At 36.1% G+C, this 18,703-nt stretch overlaps 1 protein-coding gene across 1 annotated transcript in view; it reads left to right on the top strand.

Moving 5' to 3' along the window:
* Positions 1-18,703, top strand: part of LAMA2 (laminin subunit alpha 2) — a 627,718-nt gene that overhangs the window by 435,830 nt on the left and 173,185 nt on the right. The window contains exons 28-29 of the mRNA XM_061207556.1: positions 492-609; positions 8,144-8,278. Of these exons, the coding sequence (XP_061063539.1) occupies positions 492-609; positions 8,144-8,278 (253 nt within the window). The remainder of the gene's footprint in view (positions 1-491; positions 610-8,143; positions 8,279-18,703) is intronic.

Here is an 18,703-nt window from a genome sequence, read left to right as displayed (position 1 = left end):
GTTTTCTAAAGTTCTTGAAAGGACATTCAGAGATTCAAGAGCAAGAAATTGGGACCAGTTGCAAATTAAAAGCAATTTCACTAGTAACGACTGGAGATTTTCCAACAGGGAATGACCTTGGGTGGTCTGTTTGAAAGAATGAAAATGTCTAACTAATTGGCCATGTCTACCTGAAGCCACTCACATTTTTAAAAGTGGGAGGAAAACTCTTTATAATAACTTCTCAATAGGACATCAGACATCTAATTTCCTAAACGCTTTATGATTTATGTGAATATTTTGCTAATGTGTAATCTCACCCTTTGAGGAAGCAAAGATGCTGGAATAAGATGTGGCACACGGAGCCCCTGGAATTTAGCAGCTTCAAAACAATAGAACAAGTTTGTGGTTGTTGACAAAACGTTGAGAAGACCCTTCTTTCAGGATTGAGTGTTTGCTAGGTAAGCTTAATTTACTGGTACCCCCATCTAAGTATTTGCTCGCTGTTCCAGGATTTCTGAAATCTCAATGGAGGTAGCTGAACAAGGACGCATCACAGCAATGACTCCTCCAGCTCACTTGATAGAAAGATGTGATTGTCCCCCGGGCTATTCTGGCTTGTCCTGTGAGGTAAGCTGGCTCCAACTAACCTTCTAAGGCCCCACTCAACCAGCCAAATGGAAATACTCCCAGGACCACCTTTACTGCAATCAGTTTTACTTTCAGGCATACCCTCAACCTATTTTATCTGATCTTCCACTCACAATATGAGACGCAGTAAGAAGACCGTGATGTCATTGCTCCCTAGAAGTAGGAATCACAACTCAAGGGAAATATCTAATAAAAATGAAAAGATTTGTAAAAATATGAAACAGTCAGGAAATAAGAATGTTTTCTAAAGGCCCCTTTATTGTAGCTGATCTGTTTTCTTGGCACCTTTTCTGAACAGAGGCATTTAAACTGCAGTGATTATGAGACAAGATTATATTGGGATTTGAAAGATTGTTTTATATAGAACATGACAAAACTTAGGCAGTAAATATCAGACTGTTCCCTTTAACATAGGCTTCTCAGAAGGACATAAATTGTTCCAATAGTGCCACTGTCACTCAGTCATTATATTTTTAAAACTGCAATTTTTACTTTCTAGGATATTCCTTTGACTATCTTCAGAATTGGTAAATTTTCTAGATCTTTATTTTGTGGAACCAATTTAATTTTTACAAATATTAAATCTTAGTAGGAAGAGTATGATCTAGGGAGAGGTGGAATTGCTGAAAAAGTGGCCTGGATTTGAATCTCTACTTCATCATATACTAAGACTGAGACCTTGTGCAGCTTGTACACCTGCTTAAGCTTCAGCTGGTAAATCTCCAAGCCCCTGAGTAACTGCCACCACACTCACCCCTTCTCCTGTAGACCCTATAGTCCTCTCCACAGTGCAACAAATAAAGACTGGCCTGGGAGGGGCCTCCAGGACCTGCTCCAGCCCTACAGCATGGATTCTTTCCCCTTAGTCAGATTGGTTGGTGGCCACTACATACTAGTTAGATATTTTTAATATCTCCCGTACCTACCGCCCAAGAATCACATGAAGGCTAAATGAACTAGAACTTAAGCACTTATCACAGTGCCTGGTAGTAGTCATAATAATAATAACCAAAGTCAATATGGTTAATAATATTATTAATGGAATAAGTAGTTATAGATCTAACTATTGATTTATTTATAAATACAGTTGACCCTTGAACAACATGGGTTTGAACTGCCTGGGTCCACTTACGTATGAATTTTTTTCAGTAAATATACAATGGACCCTCACGGGTTTCCAGTCCACAGATCCAACCAACTGCAGATCAGAAATTCCATCCGTGGTTGGTTGAATCCACTAATGCCGTACCAGCAGATATGAGAGAGCCGACTCTGGGACTTAAGCATCGACAGAGACTCATGGAAATAATCTCCTGGCAGATAATGAGGGAGGACTGTAATTTTGTATATCTTTTGTAAATAGGATTTGAGAAGTTTTATTAAGTATGGCTCACAAGGCAAGTGAAGTACACTTAAAAACAATGGATGTAACTCTCTTGAGAGGTGGCATGGTATAATGAAAAGAAAAAAGGAGTTTGGTCTCGGTGAATCCTCCGTAGCTTCTCCACTTGAACAGGACATTTGCTCTTTGTTGCTGAACTTTGGGGTTTTCGTACCCATAGAATCATCATGAGAATTAATTTAAATGAAATCATACATATAAAAGCTCCTTTGTAAATTGAAATGTCATTCAACTTAGTTGCCATTGTATGAATTCCACACAGGTCAGAAAACAAATTTCATAAGAATAACTGGAAATATCTGTGAAATATCCTTGGAATAATTTTATAGTTTTGTGACTGCTCTGAACAGCAATATTTATTTGAATGTGCCTATTTTGATCTAATAAATGACCAAATAATCCATCTCATTATTAAATCATAACTTGTACATACACATGTATACATTTGTACATGCACCAGTAAGTATATATATTGTACCTATATGCACAACCCAATATGTGTGAAATATATATATGCACGCACATTGTAGATGTGAAAAATGAGGCAGTGACAGAGGCACATACAAAATATGCTACCTTTCCAATGAGCATGAAAAAGATGAAAGATAGAATTTGAGATTTTTCTAGACAAGAGGTGGAATTTTATTTATCCCAGAGAGTGTTTGGCTGTACTGCTGTCTCACTGTGTAACCTTGGTCAATGCCTTAATTGCTATAGGGCTTAGTTATTATATAGTTATCCAATCTATAAAATTACAGGTTGGGTTTTGAAGTTCTAACATTCTCTAATTCTGCAATGTTATTTTGCTATACAAGATATTAAGTAGTCGATTGACCTTAGATATCTTGAAGAGAAAGTTACTACAGCTATATTTTTCTGCATTTATTTAAAGAATACTCTTCACTTATGAACAAAAATATTAGCAGAGTATCAAATTATTTTAATGCAATCTACCTTCCATTCCAGATCTGAAATGTTAAAATTCATCTTATTATGATCAGCAGGCTTTTTAAATAGTATATACTTTCCCATTAATTTTAGTAATTTTCCATCATTATGTGAAAATATAAATTAGCCAATACAAATACAAATAAAGCCAATGATATATGAAGAAAATCAAGAAAAACTAGAAACACATACAAACTATTATCTGCATTGGTGGCTTCACCTATGTCCTGTGAATTTCACTTAAGCTCCTGTTGACAGACAATAATTACAGTAATATCTTAGAGGAGAGATTAGGGGATAAAGACCTATCTCTTATAATAAGCTACCTGAGGTTTTCTCCACAACCCATTGCCTCTAATCCATTATACATCTTATTTATAATTCATCTTGAATCTAAAGTGTAATTACTCAGGCATAAAATCTAATCATCAAAGCAAGAACTAAGGACAGTTTTGAAATAATACATCCCATTCTAGTAACATATGCTTTGGGTCATGAATACACAACGCAATTCCTTTACAATATTTTCACCAAATGTAAGGTATTCTAGAGACATTTGCATTTACAAGCTACTCATTTCATGTTTTTATCCAGAAATGTGGTTGCAAGGAAACAAAATTAAGTGTTGGTTACCATTGTAAATATAGCCAGTTGTGAAGACACTTAGCCTTGCCTATTACCTGTAGGGTTATAACACTGTAGCCCTGTTCATTAAAAATGTCAGTTCTAGAAATGCCTACTTATTATAATTTATGATTTGAAGTAGAGACTAGGTTACCTTTAGAAGTCAAATAAAGAACACAGTTTCCTCACCACATTTGTTGGTGTGGGAGCCGTTGAGTTTACCGTACTTTACCTAAGCTACTCCTCACTGTTGTCTCAGTTAACATTGTTGCCTAAACTGACCTAAACTCAGGTTAGGTTGTATGTAGAAATGGAAACTATTCAATGCTGAATATGTGGTTCTCTGCAATAAGATCATGGAAGTCAGAAATTCACAGGTGATCTCCTAATGATATTTTGCTCATTTCATCTTGTTTCCCCTTTCCATCATGTTTTAATGGGGCTTCTGGCTCACAGTTGAATGGCTAGTGTGTACTGGATCACCACTCACAAGCCGTCAATTGGCTATCAACAATAATTTTTTAAATCCTCAAACAAAAATCCTCAAGCAGTACCTATGATCAACTCATAAAACTCAAAAGACAAAATAGTGAGACTAGACTTTTTTTCTTACACATGCACATTTCTAGGGATGCTCTTTACCACTTCAGTTGCACATGGAAGACCCAAAGACTCTTTTCATATACATTAAAATATTAAAGAACATGGTATGGGTAAGTGGCATACATTGTAATTTTGTTTCCCAATGCAGTGTAGAACAATCACTGTTGCCTTTGTTTTCAGTGTATTCTCGATGACTATATCTAAAAAATCATCTGGAACAGAGACACCCATATTGATTTATTGTATTTCAGGCACTACACACACATCATCTCATTTAATCCTCACAACAACCCTATTAAAAAAACACACAAAACTGACCATTTATTGAGTGCCTACTGTATCCTGCACAATGTCAAGTGAATTCCCTAATACACTTACACCAACACCATTGAGCACATTATAATTCCCATTTTATGGGTGAGGAAATGGAAGCTCAGGCAGGTTAGGAAAACTGCCCTTTATCACACAGTTGGAAAACAGCAAAACAGCAATCTGAACCTACCTAAGTCTGTTTCAAAAAACCTAGCTACATTAATACTCAACTAGTAAGTTATACAACGTCCTTACATTCCACGTGAGGAAGCTTCAGCCCACGGTATTTAAAACCTGCATAAGTCATATGTAGTAAGTGGTGAAACAGGAATTAAACCTAGGATTGTCTGATTGCAAAACCCATGTAAAGATACAAGATAGTGTTTTTACTGGCAACAGCACAAGGATCTATTTTTATTGTTAAACTCTGCGTTATGTAACCCCGCACCTGGAGCATGTTGGCTCTGTACTCTCTTTGTCTCCCATTCCCTTCTTTCCTCCCTCCCACATTTTTGTGCAATTTGATTCTAACATTATGATGGGATACAATATTATGAAAACAAATTAAAGATGGAAGGAGAGCAGAAGAAAATTGAGCTCTGAATAATTTCAGCACAAGGCGAGAAGAGAACTTTGGAAAAGTTTGAGTTAGGAAAAAAAAAAGGATAAGATTAGGACAGTGTTTATGTACTTGCTTTTCTGTAATTCTTTATTTTGTTCCAGAAAGAATTTTAGACGGGACTTTAAAAAGTAGCTATTATCTTTCCTTTTTTTTCCCCAACTCAAATATAATCATTCTCATGAATTTTGCCCCAGTTGAATGACAAGAAAAACGTCTGATTTTGAAAAACATCCTCAAATATTTGAAAAATGGAAAAAATAAATACAAACAGCGTCCACAAAAGGAGGAGATTAAAGAGAAATAAATATGTCTCATTCCTTTACAAAGTGTGTTTGAAGTTTCTAATTCTTGTGTTGCGGAATAGTCTCTCTCTCTCTTTTTTTTTTTTTTCTAACTCAGAAGTTTAATCTATAAGGACACAAAATTAATCTAGAGTGTTAGGACTGTAGAAACTTCAGAAATCAACTGAGTTAATACATCTGCTCATTTGTGGGATGAGGAAACCACATCTCAACGACACCAAACGACTTGCCTGTATCCCTCAGGCAAAACAAACTAGTAAAATCAAGGCTTCCATATTCATTGATGTTACAGTACCAGAGTCTGTATGCCCTTCAAAGACACACATTCCCAGCAGGGAATGAGGAGTGTGCCAGTGACTCTCAATCCTGGCTGCTTATTAGACCCTCCTGGGAGTTTTACAACAAACCCTGGCCCTAGTCTCTACTAATTATATTAGAATCTCTGGGGGCAGAGCCAGGTATCCGTATTTAAAGCTCCTCAGACGACTCTATGTGCAGCCAGGGTTGAGAATCACATAGACAGGCCTAAAAGCTTCCACACAGGGCTTGACTTGGAGCCCAGACTTTTACCCGCACTGGAGTGCTTTTCTACTTTGTCCTACTCTTTCCAGAGAAGAGCCATAGTAATAAGAGAAACTGGGTGTAAACTTCACCTGCAGTGCTCATCTTCGGATTTCAGTCCATAACGTTGAATTTCATATGATTCCTCAATGAAAAGTACCATTTCTTAATGTTATTCTTCTTCTAAGACTTTTTTTTAAACTTTTGTTTGATATAAAAAGTAGAGCTAGGAACTCTCAATTTGTGTGATTTTTAAAGACACACACACACACACACACACACCCCCCAAGCAAAAAAACCAGTAAAATAACAATAATTATATAGGTATCCAAGGATGAAATCTATATAAAGAAAATCCAATTTTATTCTACAGTCAGCACACACCAGAACTGGAACAACCCATACTATGTAACATTTTTTTTTTTTTTTTAGAAAGTACTTGAACTTTGTTTTTAATTTATTTTTTTAAATTTATTTTTATTTATTTATTTATGGCTGTGTTGGGTCTTCGTTTCTGTGCGAGGGCTTTCTCCAGTTGCGGCAAGCGGGGGCCACTCTTCATCGCGGTGCGCGGGCCTCTCACTATCGCGGCCTCTCTTGTTGCGGAGCACAGGCTCCAGACGCGCAGGCTCAGCAGTTGTGGCTCACGGGCCTAGTTGCTCCGTGGCATGTGGGATCTTCCCAGACCAGGGCTCGAACCCGTGTCCCCCGCATTGGCAGGCAGATTCTCAACCACTGCGCCACCAGGGAAGCCCCTATGTAACATTTTTAAACACGCCTTGGACTGTTTCTTCACTTATGCTTAAATGAATTCCTCAGCCATAATTTCCAGACCTTATTTGGTAACAGTGGCAAAAATGAACCTTGATTTTCAAGAATATGAATAAACTTATTAAAATATCTTAGGTCCACTATAAGACAAATAGGACTCAAAATATTTTGAATACTATTCCCAGTTTTATCAGCTTGCTCAAATCCAGGATATTATTAAATCTCATTAGAATTTCTTATAAGCTGAGATAAAAGCAGAGAGACTCTTAAATGCTTAGTTAAAGTACTCTCACATTATCCAAATCAAAACAAACAAGGAGAGTGCTGACTATTGATCGTTTTTATTCTAAGGAGCCTCTACATACTCCACTCTGGATGACCTAGTCCAGAACCAAAAGGATGCAAAGGCATTAAGAAGTTCTTAATTCACTATTTTTTCCCCTGCTTATTCAGCAATCACTTTTCTCATCAATGGGAGCAAAATATCCTGTGAAAAATTTTTTACATTGCTAATATCCCTTTATAATCTTCAGTGGAATCTGGGAAACTAACTCCTATCCCTTACTCATAAATCAAGCAATGGCTAATAAATGCAGCAGCTTTGCACGCTAAGAGATCTGAGCCCAAAACACAAGACTGTTCTCATTCCCTCTTCAGAGCTATGGGCTTTCTTCCAAAGAGCCAGAGATGTTTCTTGATACATTTACATAATAAACCGGAATGAAGATGGAAGTCTTGATTTTGCATATGTCAGCTTTGCTAGCAGTTTCCTGTTTGCTCTCAGATTTTTATTGCAAAATGAAAAAACTAGATCAAGGAAAGATACATTTTATTGGTGGCCTAATATTCCCAAGACATGTAGAGTTTTTATTATTTTGAATTTCTTACTTTTATAGTCTTCAAAATATACCGATATAAATAACACGACCGTGACACTTTTTTATTTATTTAATTTTTTTCTGAGTCTCACTGGACATTTCCTAGTTACCCATCAAGCACAGTGGAAGCAGATTTTAGGTTGTCAAGGACATTGAAATTCTCTCTTTAGTCCATATGACAATTTTATTTAAAAACAAACTTCTTTTTCAAGAAAAAGAAGACTATTTGAAGTTTGTCCAGGCTGAGTGGTATTTGCAAATGACAGCTTTCCTTTGCTAAAGTCTGATGACACAGATGCTGCTTGTATACTCTATGGACCAGGCAGAATACACATTAGGAATCAAAAGTGACATTCATTGTTTCTAAGTGGTGTTGCCTTTCCCGCTGATGGGGGGAAAGAAATCCTTCTTTTTAACTACTGAAGAACCCAAGTGTTGCTAAAGAAAGATTTCCAAGTTGGCTATCCTAATTGGCTTCGTTTTCTTTCAGGCATGCGTGCCAGGATTTTATCGACTGCGTTCCGAGCCAGGTGGCCGTACCCCTGGACCAGCCCTGGGCACCTGTGTTCCATGTCAGTGTCATGGACACAGCAGCCTGTGTGACCCTGAAACCTCCATATGCCAGGTATTCATCTGAGCCTTTCTTGAACAAAGCCCATGTGCTCGTTTCTCTTTACACATATTCATATACTGAGTGCAGAGGTCAGCTAACCTGCAGGGGACTTAACTGAATGTGTGTGTGTGTGTGTGTGTGTGTGTGTGTGTGAAACAAAATGTGGGGAAAAAAATACATTTACCATATTATGCATTTTTTAAAGTAATTAAAAAGTTATAACTGGAATAACCACTGCTCATGTCAAGAAATAGTATATTATTATCAACAGCATCGTAGTCAAATACCAGACAACACAACGATTTATTTAAAAATCACATGAGGGTTTTTTTCTGATTATAAATAAAAATAAGCTCTTCATAAGAAATTTGGAAATCATAGAAAAGTGTTAAGGAAAAAAATAAAGGTCACCCAAAATTCAACATAAGATAAACATTTAATATTTTATGTGTTTCCCACCAATTTTATGTATGTGTTTATAAAGAAGATTTATATAACACCATAGGTGTAGTTTTATGTTCTGCATTTTAAAAAATGTACATATCATGAGCATATTATGTTGTTAAATAGTCTCTAAAGTCTTTACAATCTTTGATTTGATATCCCATAATTTAACCATTTCTTTAAAAAATTTGACTGCTCTTATATTTTTGTTGTTATTGCGTTCCTGCTAACACCCTGCTCTGTCACCCCTGGAACAATCAGGACTGTGGAGAAGTTCAGGTTCCCTGTGTCACCACTTAGGGTCCCCAGACTCTAGTCCCCATGCAACTCTGGGTGTGTCCTCTGCTGAACTCATTTCCCACTTCTCCTCATCTCCTGAAACTCTTTCATGGAGCCTTGTGGAACTCATGACCAGACATCAGCAAAATCCCCTACGTAATCTCCCTCTTCTTTTGAGGTCCTCTTTATTTGCTCAAACTGAAACCTGGTTTCCCAACACACTACTCCCCTGGCAGCGCTCTCAAGTGGAAGCCACTGTTTTTTCTCACACTCTTCATTCCCCTGAGCCTGAGGGTGGGGCAGTGGCCCTGCTCCTCATTGCCACTTTCAGGTCATCCTTGTTTTCTCTTCTGTAACAACACCTAGCTTTGAATCTCAGGTCTCCATCCATTTGCCCACTACACCTGCTTGTTGAAGCCATTTACTAACCCTCAGGTCACCCACCTCATTCCTTGAAGATGTTTCCTTTGTATCATTGCCGTTCACTCTAGCACCACTCCTATCATAATTCCTGGTGATTTTGATGCCCATAAAATCGACTCTTCCCATGTCTTGCCCTCACTCCTTGAGCCTGTCTGAGAACTTGTCATTACCAGGAACTGAGTGCCTCTATAGTCTCAATGTCAACTATCCTCTCCTTTGACCACTGTTTCTTTTCATTCCAGTTCACTTCTTCTTAGTACTTCAATGTCAACATTTTGTCTCATCATCGACGCTCACATCTTTTATCATTTCTTATGTTTCTCATGCCCTCACTTTCTTAACCAGCTTAATATTCATGACCCTTTTTTTTTTTTTCTTTGGCTGCGTTGGATTTTCATTGCTGTGCACAGACTTTCTCTAGTTGCGGCGAGTGCAGGCTTCTCATTGCGGTGGCTTCTCTCGTTGCAGAGCATGGGCTCTAGGCGCGCGGGCTTAAGTAGTTGCAGCACACAGGCTCAGTAGTTGTGGCTTGTGGGCTCTAGAGCACAGGCTCAGTAGTTGTGGCGCACAGGCTTAGTTGCTCTGCGTCATGTGGGATCTTCCTGGACCAGGGATCGAACCTGTGTCACCTGCATTGGCAGGCGGATTCTTAAGCACTGCACCACCAGGGAAGTCCCATGACCCTTCTTTAATATCACTGCTTTGTAATGTTCATTTCTCTTATTACCACTCCTTTACTTATGTTTACTCAGTGAATTCCAACTCAGGTTAAATCCTACTCCTCCAATACCTATGCCTTCTAATCTGAATGCGGCTGTGGAAAATAGTCGACTCTGCTGACTAGTCTCACCGTATGTTCACTATCACTGACTTCAAAGGGAACCTTTGTGCTGCTCTTCCATCATGCCACGTTTCTCCAGTCCAGTGCCTCTCTCACATTCCTGTGTGATAATTTCATACCTTCTCATCCCTCTTCAAATCCCAAACCCTTCCCAGACCCATTTCCATCCTTACTTTCAGTTGATGGCCTTGTTTCTTCTTATTTCACTGAGAAGTTAAAAACAATCAGAAGAGAACTAACCCAAGCTCCCACTAACACATGCACCTACCTTTCTGCATCTGTGTGCAATTACTCTGGTTTTTCTACCAATTTGGATGAACTGTTCTTGTTTGTAGAAAAGACCAACTCTGCCACCTGTGCTCTAGATCCCAGCCCGCCCTCCCACTCAAGGACATCACTGATTCAAGGACATCACTCTGGCCATGCCTATTCTCCCCTCCCTTCTGAATCACTTTTTGGTACTTCTTCTATCTTAAAAAACATAAATAAACAAACAAATAAATAAATCTCTCTTGACTCCACTTCCCCTCTTGATTTTTACCACTTCACTCCTCTCCTTTCACATAGAGAAGAGTTTATACTCTTGTCTACAATTTCTCTCCTACCATTCTCCCTTGAACTACTAAAATCAGGCTTTTCCTCCACCACTATATGCATACCAACTACTAGTGTTCAGCTCTTCATTGTGCTTGATTTATCAGCAGCATTTGCTCCTCTGAATCAGCTATTCCTCTCGAAGCTTTTGTTCAGTTTGCTTTTCTGGACATGATATTCTAGGGTTTTTCACACTAGATGGCTGCTCCTTCTCAGTCCTCTTTGCTGTTTTCTCCTCATTACCTGAAATCAATGTACTGGTATTCCTAGGATTCAAACCTTGGAGCAATTTGCTTCTCTGACTACACTCATTCTCATGGTGATCTCACCCAGGCAATGACTTTCAATATCTATACTGAGATCTCACAATATTTACCATTATTTCTATGATTAAATTTTAGATCCAACTCTGATCTTTCCAGAATTTATTATAATGTGGGGAGATAATTTTTCCTCAATATGTTGCTTTAAAGAAACATTTATTTGTTAATATTTCCTTTTCTCCTTGACACAACATGGCATCTGAATATATATACATTTGTTTTGTTCATTTTAAGATATGTTTAAAGGATCATCTATTCTTTTCTGCTTACCTTTTATTTCCTATTATAATGTTCTGATTACCTTCATTTTATAGTACGTTATAAATTCTGGTAAAGCAAGACCCTTTACTACTCTTCTTTTCCTAATTTTCTTAACTTGATGTACTTATATATTCTTCCAAATGACATTTTGATTCACTATTTTAATCTCTTCCCAAAAAAAATATTACTGGAATTTTTACTGAAAATGCATTAAACCTGTTTGTAAAGAATTGCTATCTTTACACTATTCAGCTATCCTCCCTAAACCCAGGAATGATACTCTTCTCTATTCAAACATTTTATGTCTCACAGTTTTTAATATTATCCATATGGGCTGTACATTTGTTATGTTAAAATTATTGCCATTTATCTTACATTTTCTTTTTAATGGTGAGCATTACATTTTTTTGTTTCAGTGTATTTATTAACTGGTCATTACTGGTAAATATTGACAAAATATATTTTTTACATGTGTTTGATATCCAGCCACTTTTTTTCTAGTTCTAGAAGTTTCTTGCTTGATTCTTTCAGTTATTTTTATATTTACAACAATAATATTTGCAATAACTATAATTGTGTCTTCCTTGCCAGAGCTATATCTAGTATAATAATTTCATTTTTTGTATTGATTAAGTCTCCCAAAAAATGTTAAATAGGAGGGTAGTCAGCTTCCTATCTTATTTCTGATTTTAACACGAAAGCCTCAGGTATTTCACCACAAAGTATGATGCTGGTGATTAGTTTAAGGTAAATATTTTTTATCGTGTTAAGAAAACTTCTTTTTATTCCTGACTTCTTAAAGATATCTTCTTTCAATCAAGACAGAATATGGATATTTATCATATGCTTATTTGTGAGGACTGGAGTGGAGGTGAAGGTCTTACCCATCCTTGAATTCTTGAAATAATCATGATTTGGTTTAAGTGTAGCATTTTTTTCACCAATCTACTGGCTTGTAAAATTCAATAGATAATTTCAGGGAGGTGGTTAACTTATGCATTCTTAAGTGAGAATTAAATGCATTTTTCTTTCTTATGCAGTCGTCACTGGAATTTTTAATAGTAATGTCACGCCATATGAATAATTTAGAAGCATTCACAAAATATACAGTTTAATTTCATTTTTATTTAGGGTAAAAAGTTGCTGTCATTATATTGTCCTGTTTTGACCAATAGGCTATTATATCTATTTTTGTGCCTTAAGGATCCTTATTAGAGGTCTATTTTCTGAGATATCCCTAGATGAAGTAAAAAATAAATACATAGGTGCATCAAACATGCACAGCTAGTATAAATTGCTGTGCTCTGAATTTTTATATTTTCCTTCAGGGAACTTATAACTTCTGAATTTAGACAACTTTGTTTATCTTTGAAACAGCCCCATGAGGCAAATAGAAAATAGCTATTATTACTCCGATGCTATAACTGAGGCAACTGAAGCATACTGATTTCTTTACTATTTGTACTGTGTTTCCCAGTTTAATATCATATCCACTACACAGTGCAATGCCCTCTATTTGGTATAGTGGTTATAAGCATGACTTTGATCAGACTGCCTTGATTCAAACCCTGGCTTCATCCCTTTTGGGCTGTGTGGGCCTAGTCAATTTATTTAGCCTCAGTGGTGTCTTAATTTCCTCATTTATAAAATGAAGATAAGAATAGTACCTACTCATAGAGTTTTTCTATGGATTCAGTGAAATACTAGATAAAAGGCTTAGAACATTAATTAGTACATGATAAGCTCTATAGTAGAAGTGATAGCTATGATGATTGATGATGATAAAGATGATCATTACCATACATGTTAGCCACTATTTATAGTCTAAGAACCAATCAGATGATAAATAATCAAAAATTAATGTAAAAACCGCTGTTATATCCAGCGCTATACTAGATTTTCTCACTTTTTTTTCTTTTTTCTTTATTCCTTTCTTCAAAAATAAGGGGTAGAGAAGAAACAAAACTATAGAAAACTTCACAGCCTAGGCATTTCAACTGTTAAATAAAACCCACATCATTTTGTAACTATTCTCTTCATAATTCCTCATGACACTTACAAGAGAGCTGTTGCTTCTTTGTAGGTGCTAATAAATCCTACACATAGGCATGTTATTACCAATAGCTCAGTGACCATTACCCCTTAAGGAAAATTTTCTTCAGAATGGAGGAGTAAAACCTACATGATATTGAACCCCAAGCCAGAAGGGGGAGAAGAGGTAGATGAATTAATACTAATCAGAACACACACACACACACATACACAATCACATAGATAGATAGAGTTTTCAGAGTTTATATAACACACACACATCAATGCCTATATTTCTTTATAAACATATATATTCTCATTTAATTATCACTATAGCTCTATAGTCAATATTATTTCTCCTATATTTTACGTAGGAAAATTGAAGTCCCAGCTAGTGCAAATAACTTCTCAAGACCAAATAGTTTGTGAAAATATTATTTTCACTCTATCACAATTCTTATTTTAAAATGAAAAGGATAAAATAAATCTCTATCATTGATCTGCCCTGTTGTCTATAACACTGTCAGTATCTGTGGTTAATCAATTAGCTATATCCTCAGTAAATAATCTCATAACTGTAATCTACTGTATTTAAGGTGTTTTATAAACCTTATCTTATTTAATCTATCTGACCTCTTACCAAGATAGGAATTATTAGCATTTCATTATAACTCTGAAAATTAATCCTAAAAAAATTTAACTTACAGAGCCTTGGCTAAAAAGCATTAGACTCGGGTTTCAAATCCACTGCAGAATGGTACCTGGAGATTGTGAGAGAGAGTAATCACACTTTTAGCTGATTAAATGAGTTTGATTTGAAGGTCCAGGTGAATTATACCCTAGAATACTGATAGAATCTGCAGTGTGATTAAGAGCCATCTATGAAAAATATTTACAAAATCATGAAAATATGAAATTTGTCACAGGATGGAAAGCAGTGAAATGTCATTCCAGGTTTTATAAAGGAAAGTATTGTAGAATATAAGAAACAGATTGATTTCGATCTCCAGTGAAGCATAAACAGTGCTTATTAGGAATCAGAATAGGTTCCCTCAAAATAAAACATATCAAACTAATTGCTAGAGTTACTATGTATATAATATCTGAGACTCTAGGTCCCTGAATCTCAGTATAATTTCAAATTCATCAGACAGTGTGATAAATCATATGTCAAGTTTAGTAAAAATGGTAACAGCTACCATGTGTCCAACCTTATATGTGTACCAGAACCAGGGCTTGCCACTGTAGATAGATCTTTTCTCATTTATTCTTACAGTAAATTTATGAGACAGACAGGATTATTCCTTCTAATACAGCTGATGAACTGATGCTGAGAGAAATTATATAATTTGCTTAAGTCATAAGCCTATAAGGGTTAGATCTATGGTTCAAACTCTGGTTTGTTTAAATAGGCATTTGATAGAATGTTTCATTATATCCTCACAAACATGGTTGAAAATATGGGCCAAGTGGTAATCAGTTAACAGAAGTTAGAAGTTGCTGAACAGCATGACCTCGAATAAGTTCTAGAGATGTCTCCAATGATGAGGCATAGGGTTTGTGCTTGACCTTGTCATGTTCAAAATCTTTATCAGTGATTTGGATGAGATCTATCAAATATTCAGATGACGTAAAGCTAGAAGTTTTACCTACTGTGTTGAATGGTGGTCAAGAATCAAAAAGAGCCTGGCAGGTGGAACTATGAGCTACAATTAACGAGATGAAATTAATAGAATAGGTTTTGAACTTAAGTAGGCTCACTTGTTTATTCATCCTTGAGGCATTTGTTAATAAGTATTTACAAAGTTCAGGCACTGTGATGGGTGCTGGGAGAATAATGATGAGGAATGTGTGAACATTGCCCTCTAGGAGTTTATATTCTAGTGTTTAAGGGAAAGAACAAAGGAAATGACACATAGTAGCAACTTCTGTGAAATAGGAGTTCTTACTTGACTACAGATTCATTTGTACAAGATCAAGATCAAGGAAGGAAGTACGTTAAATATATTTGCAAAATTAATAATCTCCATTTTAAGAGAAATTCTGAGTAACCAGAGTTGTTAGCTGTTTAGCTTGGGAAAAAAAGGTATTTAGATTGAAAAAAGATTTAGGAAATAATAGTGTTCTTTAGATATTTGAGGATTTTCCCCAGGAAATGGGAATTAGACTTAATCTGCATAGCTTCAGAAGGCAGAATTTGGATCACTGACTAAAAATTAGAGTGAAACAAGTTTTCATTCAGCATGAGGAAAAACTTTATAGCTTGTAGTTATACAAGATGAAAAGGGCTGCCTTATAAGAATCCATGCATTTAATAATACGTCAAGGAATGTGTAGAGGCATCCCTATAAGGAAAGAAGGTTAAGTAACTTCTCACCTTAGTTTTAAGATACCAAATATAAATATAATATTCATTTGATCTAGTGGAAAGAATTTATACCACCAGTTTTCCCATGTACAAAAAACAAAAACAAAACAAATGCCATATATTCTAATCTACTATTGAAAAGATAGTAGCACATATTAATCTCGAGATAATTAAACTTCTCATCAGGCATCTAAAAATATAAAAATTTTTCCTAAAGATTAATTTCTATACAAGGAAATATTATGTCCACTATTTCAGAGCAGACAGGAAAGTCATACGAAAGGTCGATGTCAAAAAGTTTCAAAAATAGCATCATGATTTATGTGCTGTGTTTGTGGACCTAACAGGGACATTTGATTCTGTTAACCAAGTTTAGTATGTCAGCAACCTTGTGAAAGATTGACTGTCCAAAGAAAGTTAAAATATTTGCTTTCTCTGTGGAGAAATTATACAGAGTTGTAGGTATAAAAGAGGCAAACCATATTTTTCAATCTCTGTATTTTTAGTAATGATTAGCATTATTTTTTGTTTTGATTCAGTTATCGATGTTATAGGAGGTTACATAAAATAACTCATGCAGTTAGTTTTTTTACAAAGGCAAAAGCTGACAATTATTGTTCTAGATTCCATGTATTTTGGGGCACATGTTCATTTCTATAACTATAAAGTATGTTCTTAAAACACTCCCCAGTTGACACTTATTCATCATTTGGCAACTTGCTGAATGATTTGAGACTGCAATTCATAGATAATTATTTTATCTTGGAACCATTATCACTCACCATGCTACTGTTAAATATGGAATGGCTATTTTATTGCTAAAATACAGTGGTTCCTTTGGATGATTGAATGAGAGAGGATTATGGTACTTAAATTAATATCCAAATACGACAAACCCTCTTTCCCTGCTAACCACCTTTCTGCAAAGTCATCAGACTTGAAGCTTGGCCTTTTTCATCTTAAGAAGCCTGACCAGTTTCCTCTATAATACCTAGAACATGCATTCATTTATGCAGTCGTTCAAAATAGTCATTGAATGTCAACATATTTCAGTCACTGTGTTGAGCTAGACGGAGCATTTAGCCCAGACTTGGGGCATCAGGGAATGTTTATTAGAGAAAGCAACAGTGAAAATGAGAGCTGAATGAATAGGTGTTAGCCAGGTAAGAGGAGGAAAAACATTCCAGAACAAGGGATTTGCATATGAAAAGTCCTAGAGGTAAGAGAGAGCACTGCATAATTTGAGAATTCCAGATGGTCGCATATGGGTTTAGCATAGAGTGCAAAGTTTGCAGTGGCTAGACAGAAGGCTGGAGGGGTAAACAGAAGCCAGATTATAAAGGTCTTCCTTGCCATGCCAGAGAGATGATAGTGACCACAAATGAAATGGGAAATGCAGGAGTATTAGCAGGTTTTAAAAGAGATGAGCTTGATTTTTGACATCTCAAATTCAAATGCTTTTGCATTATGCAATAAGACCTAGCTAAGAAGCAATTAGAAACATAAGTCTGGAACTCATTAGAGATAGATATCTAGGCAGAATATATAAAATTTAGAGTTTGGGGTACATAGAGGATAGCTGAAGTTCTAGTAATGGTTAAAATCACCGAGGTAGAAAATGTAGGAAAGAAAAGAGGTAGGAGCCAAAATTAGAATCAAGGATCCCAATCTTACTCAACAGAAAGGGGAAGAAGAATCCATGAAGGAGGGTTAGAAAGAGTAGCCATAGAGGTAGGAAAACAATCAACATACTGTACTATTAAAGAACCCATAGGAAGAGAAAATTTCAAAGAAAGAGTGGCCAGAAATATCAGCTGCTACAGATAATTCATATATCATGAAAAGTGATTATTGTCAGTAAATTTTGATTTAGCAACAAAGATCTTATGCATGAGTCTGGACTTATCTTTCAATGGTGAAATCAGAAGCCTGTTTGGGGGAGGGGAAGAGATAAGTTAGGAGTCTGGAATTAACATGTACACACTACTATATATAAAATAGATAAACAACAAGGACCTACTGTATAGCACAGGGAACTATACTCAATATTTTGTAATAACCTATAATGGAAAAGAATATATATATACATTTATATATATATATATATATATATATAGAGAGAGAGAGAGAGAGAGAGAGAGAGAGAGAGAGAGCCTGTTTAAAGAATGAAGAGGTGAAAGGGAGATGAGGAAGTAGAGACCAGCAATGTAAACAATGCTTTTAGAAAGCCTATCAAACATAGGATGGATGTTGTCCAGAAACCCCAGAAATTTTTTTAAGATAAGAAAAGCTTGACCAACCTCAACTGTCGATGGAAATAAGCCATCAAAGAAGGAGAAAATGCAGGTGCTGGAGGAAATGGGAGACAGGAGGGCCTTCTTCCTAAACCAGAGTTTAGGAAGAGAGCAGCTTTAGACAGAGAACAACACACCACTTCTTGTGGACAGAACTAAATGTCAAAGGGATGGAAAGTAATGCAGACAAGACGGTGTGTTGTTTGGCAGGAAGCTAAGGGAACACCCAATGAGGGCTTCCTTTTCCCTGAAAATAGACGGCTAACATCTGCTGAGAGTGAGGTGGGGAATTAGAAGATTTGAGATTTGCATCCTATCATATAGAAAACTGGATCCATTTAAGAGTGAATTATAAAATCTATCTGTAAGTAACACAATGTATTTTCAAATATAGCACCAAAGAATGAAAAAAAAAACCCACAGTATTCTAAAATTCATTGTGATAATGGCATGGTTTCTTCCCAGACAGTAACATAAACATAAAAAGAGTCAGAGGAAGAGACTTCAGTTATTGTTTGTGGTGAATGACCACACATACCATACCAAACACTGGCCATTAGACGACACATGAAAAATAAA

The sequence above is a fragment of the Eubalaena glacialis genome, chromosome 12, assembly GCF_028564815.1.
Source record: "Eubalaena glacialis isolate mEubGla1 chromosome 12, mEubGla1.1.hap2.+ XY, whole genome shotgun sequence".
Lineage (NCBI taxonomy): Eukaryota > Metazoa > Chordata > Mammalia > Artiodactyla > Balaenidae > Eubalaena > Eubalaena glacialis.
Note: the sequence above shows the minus strand (reverse complement) of the source record. Positions and strands in the feature narration are given on the sequence as shown.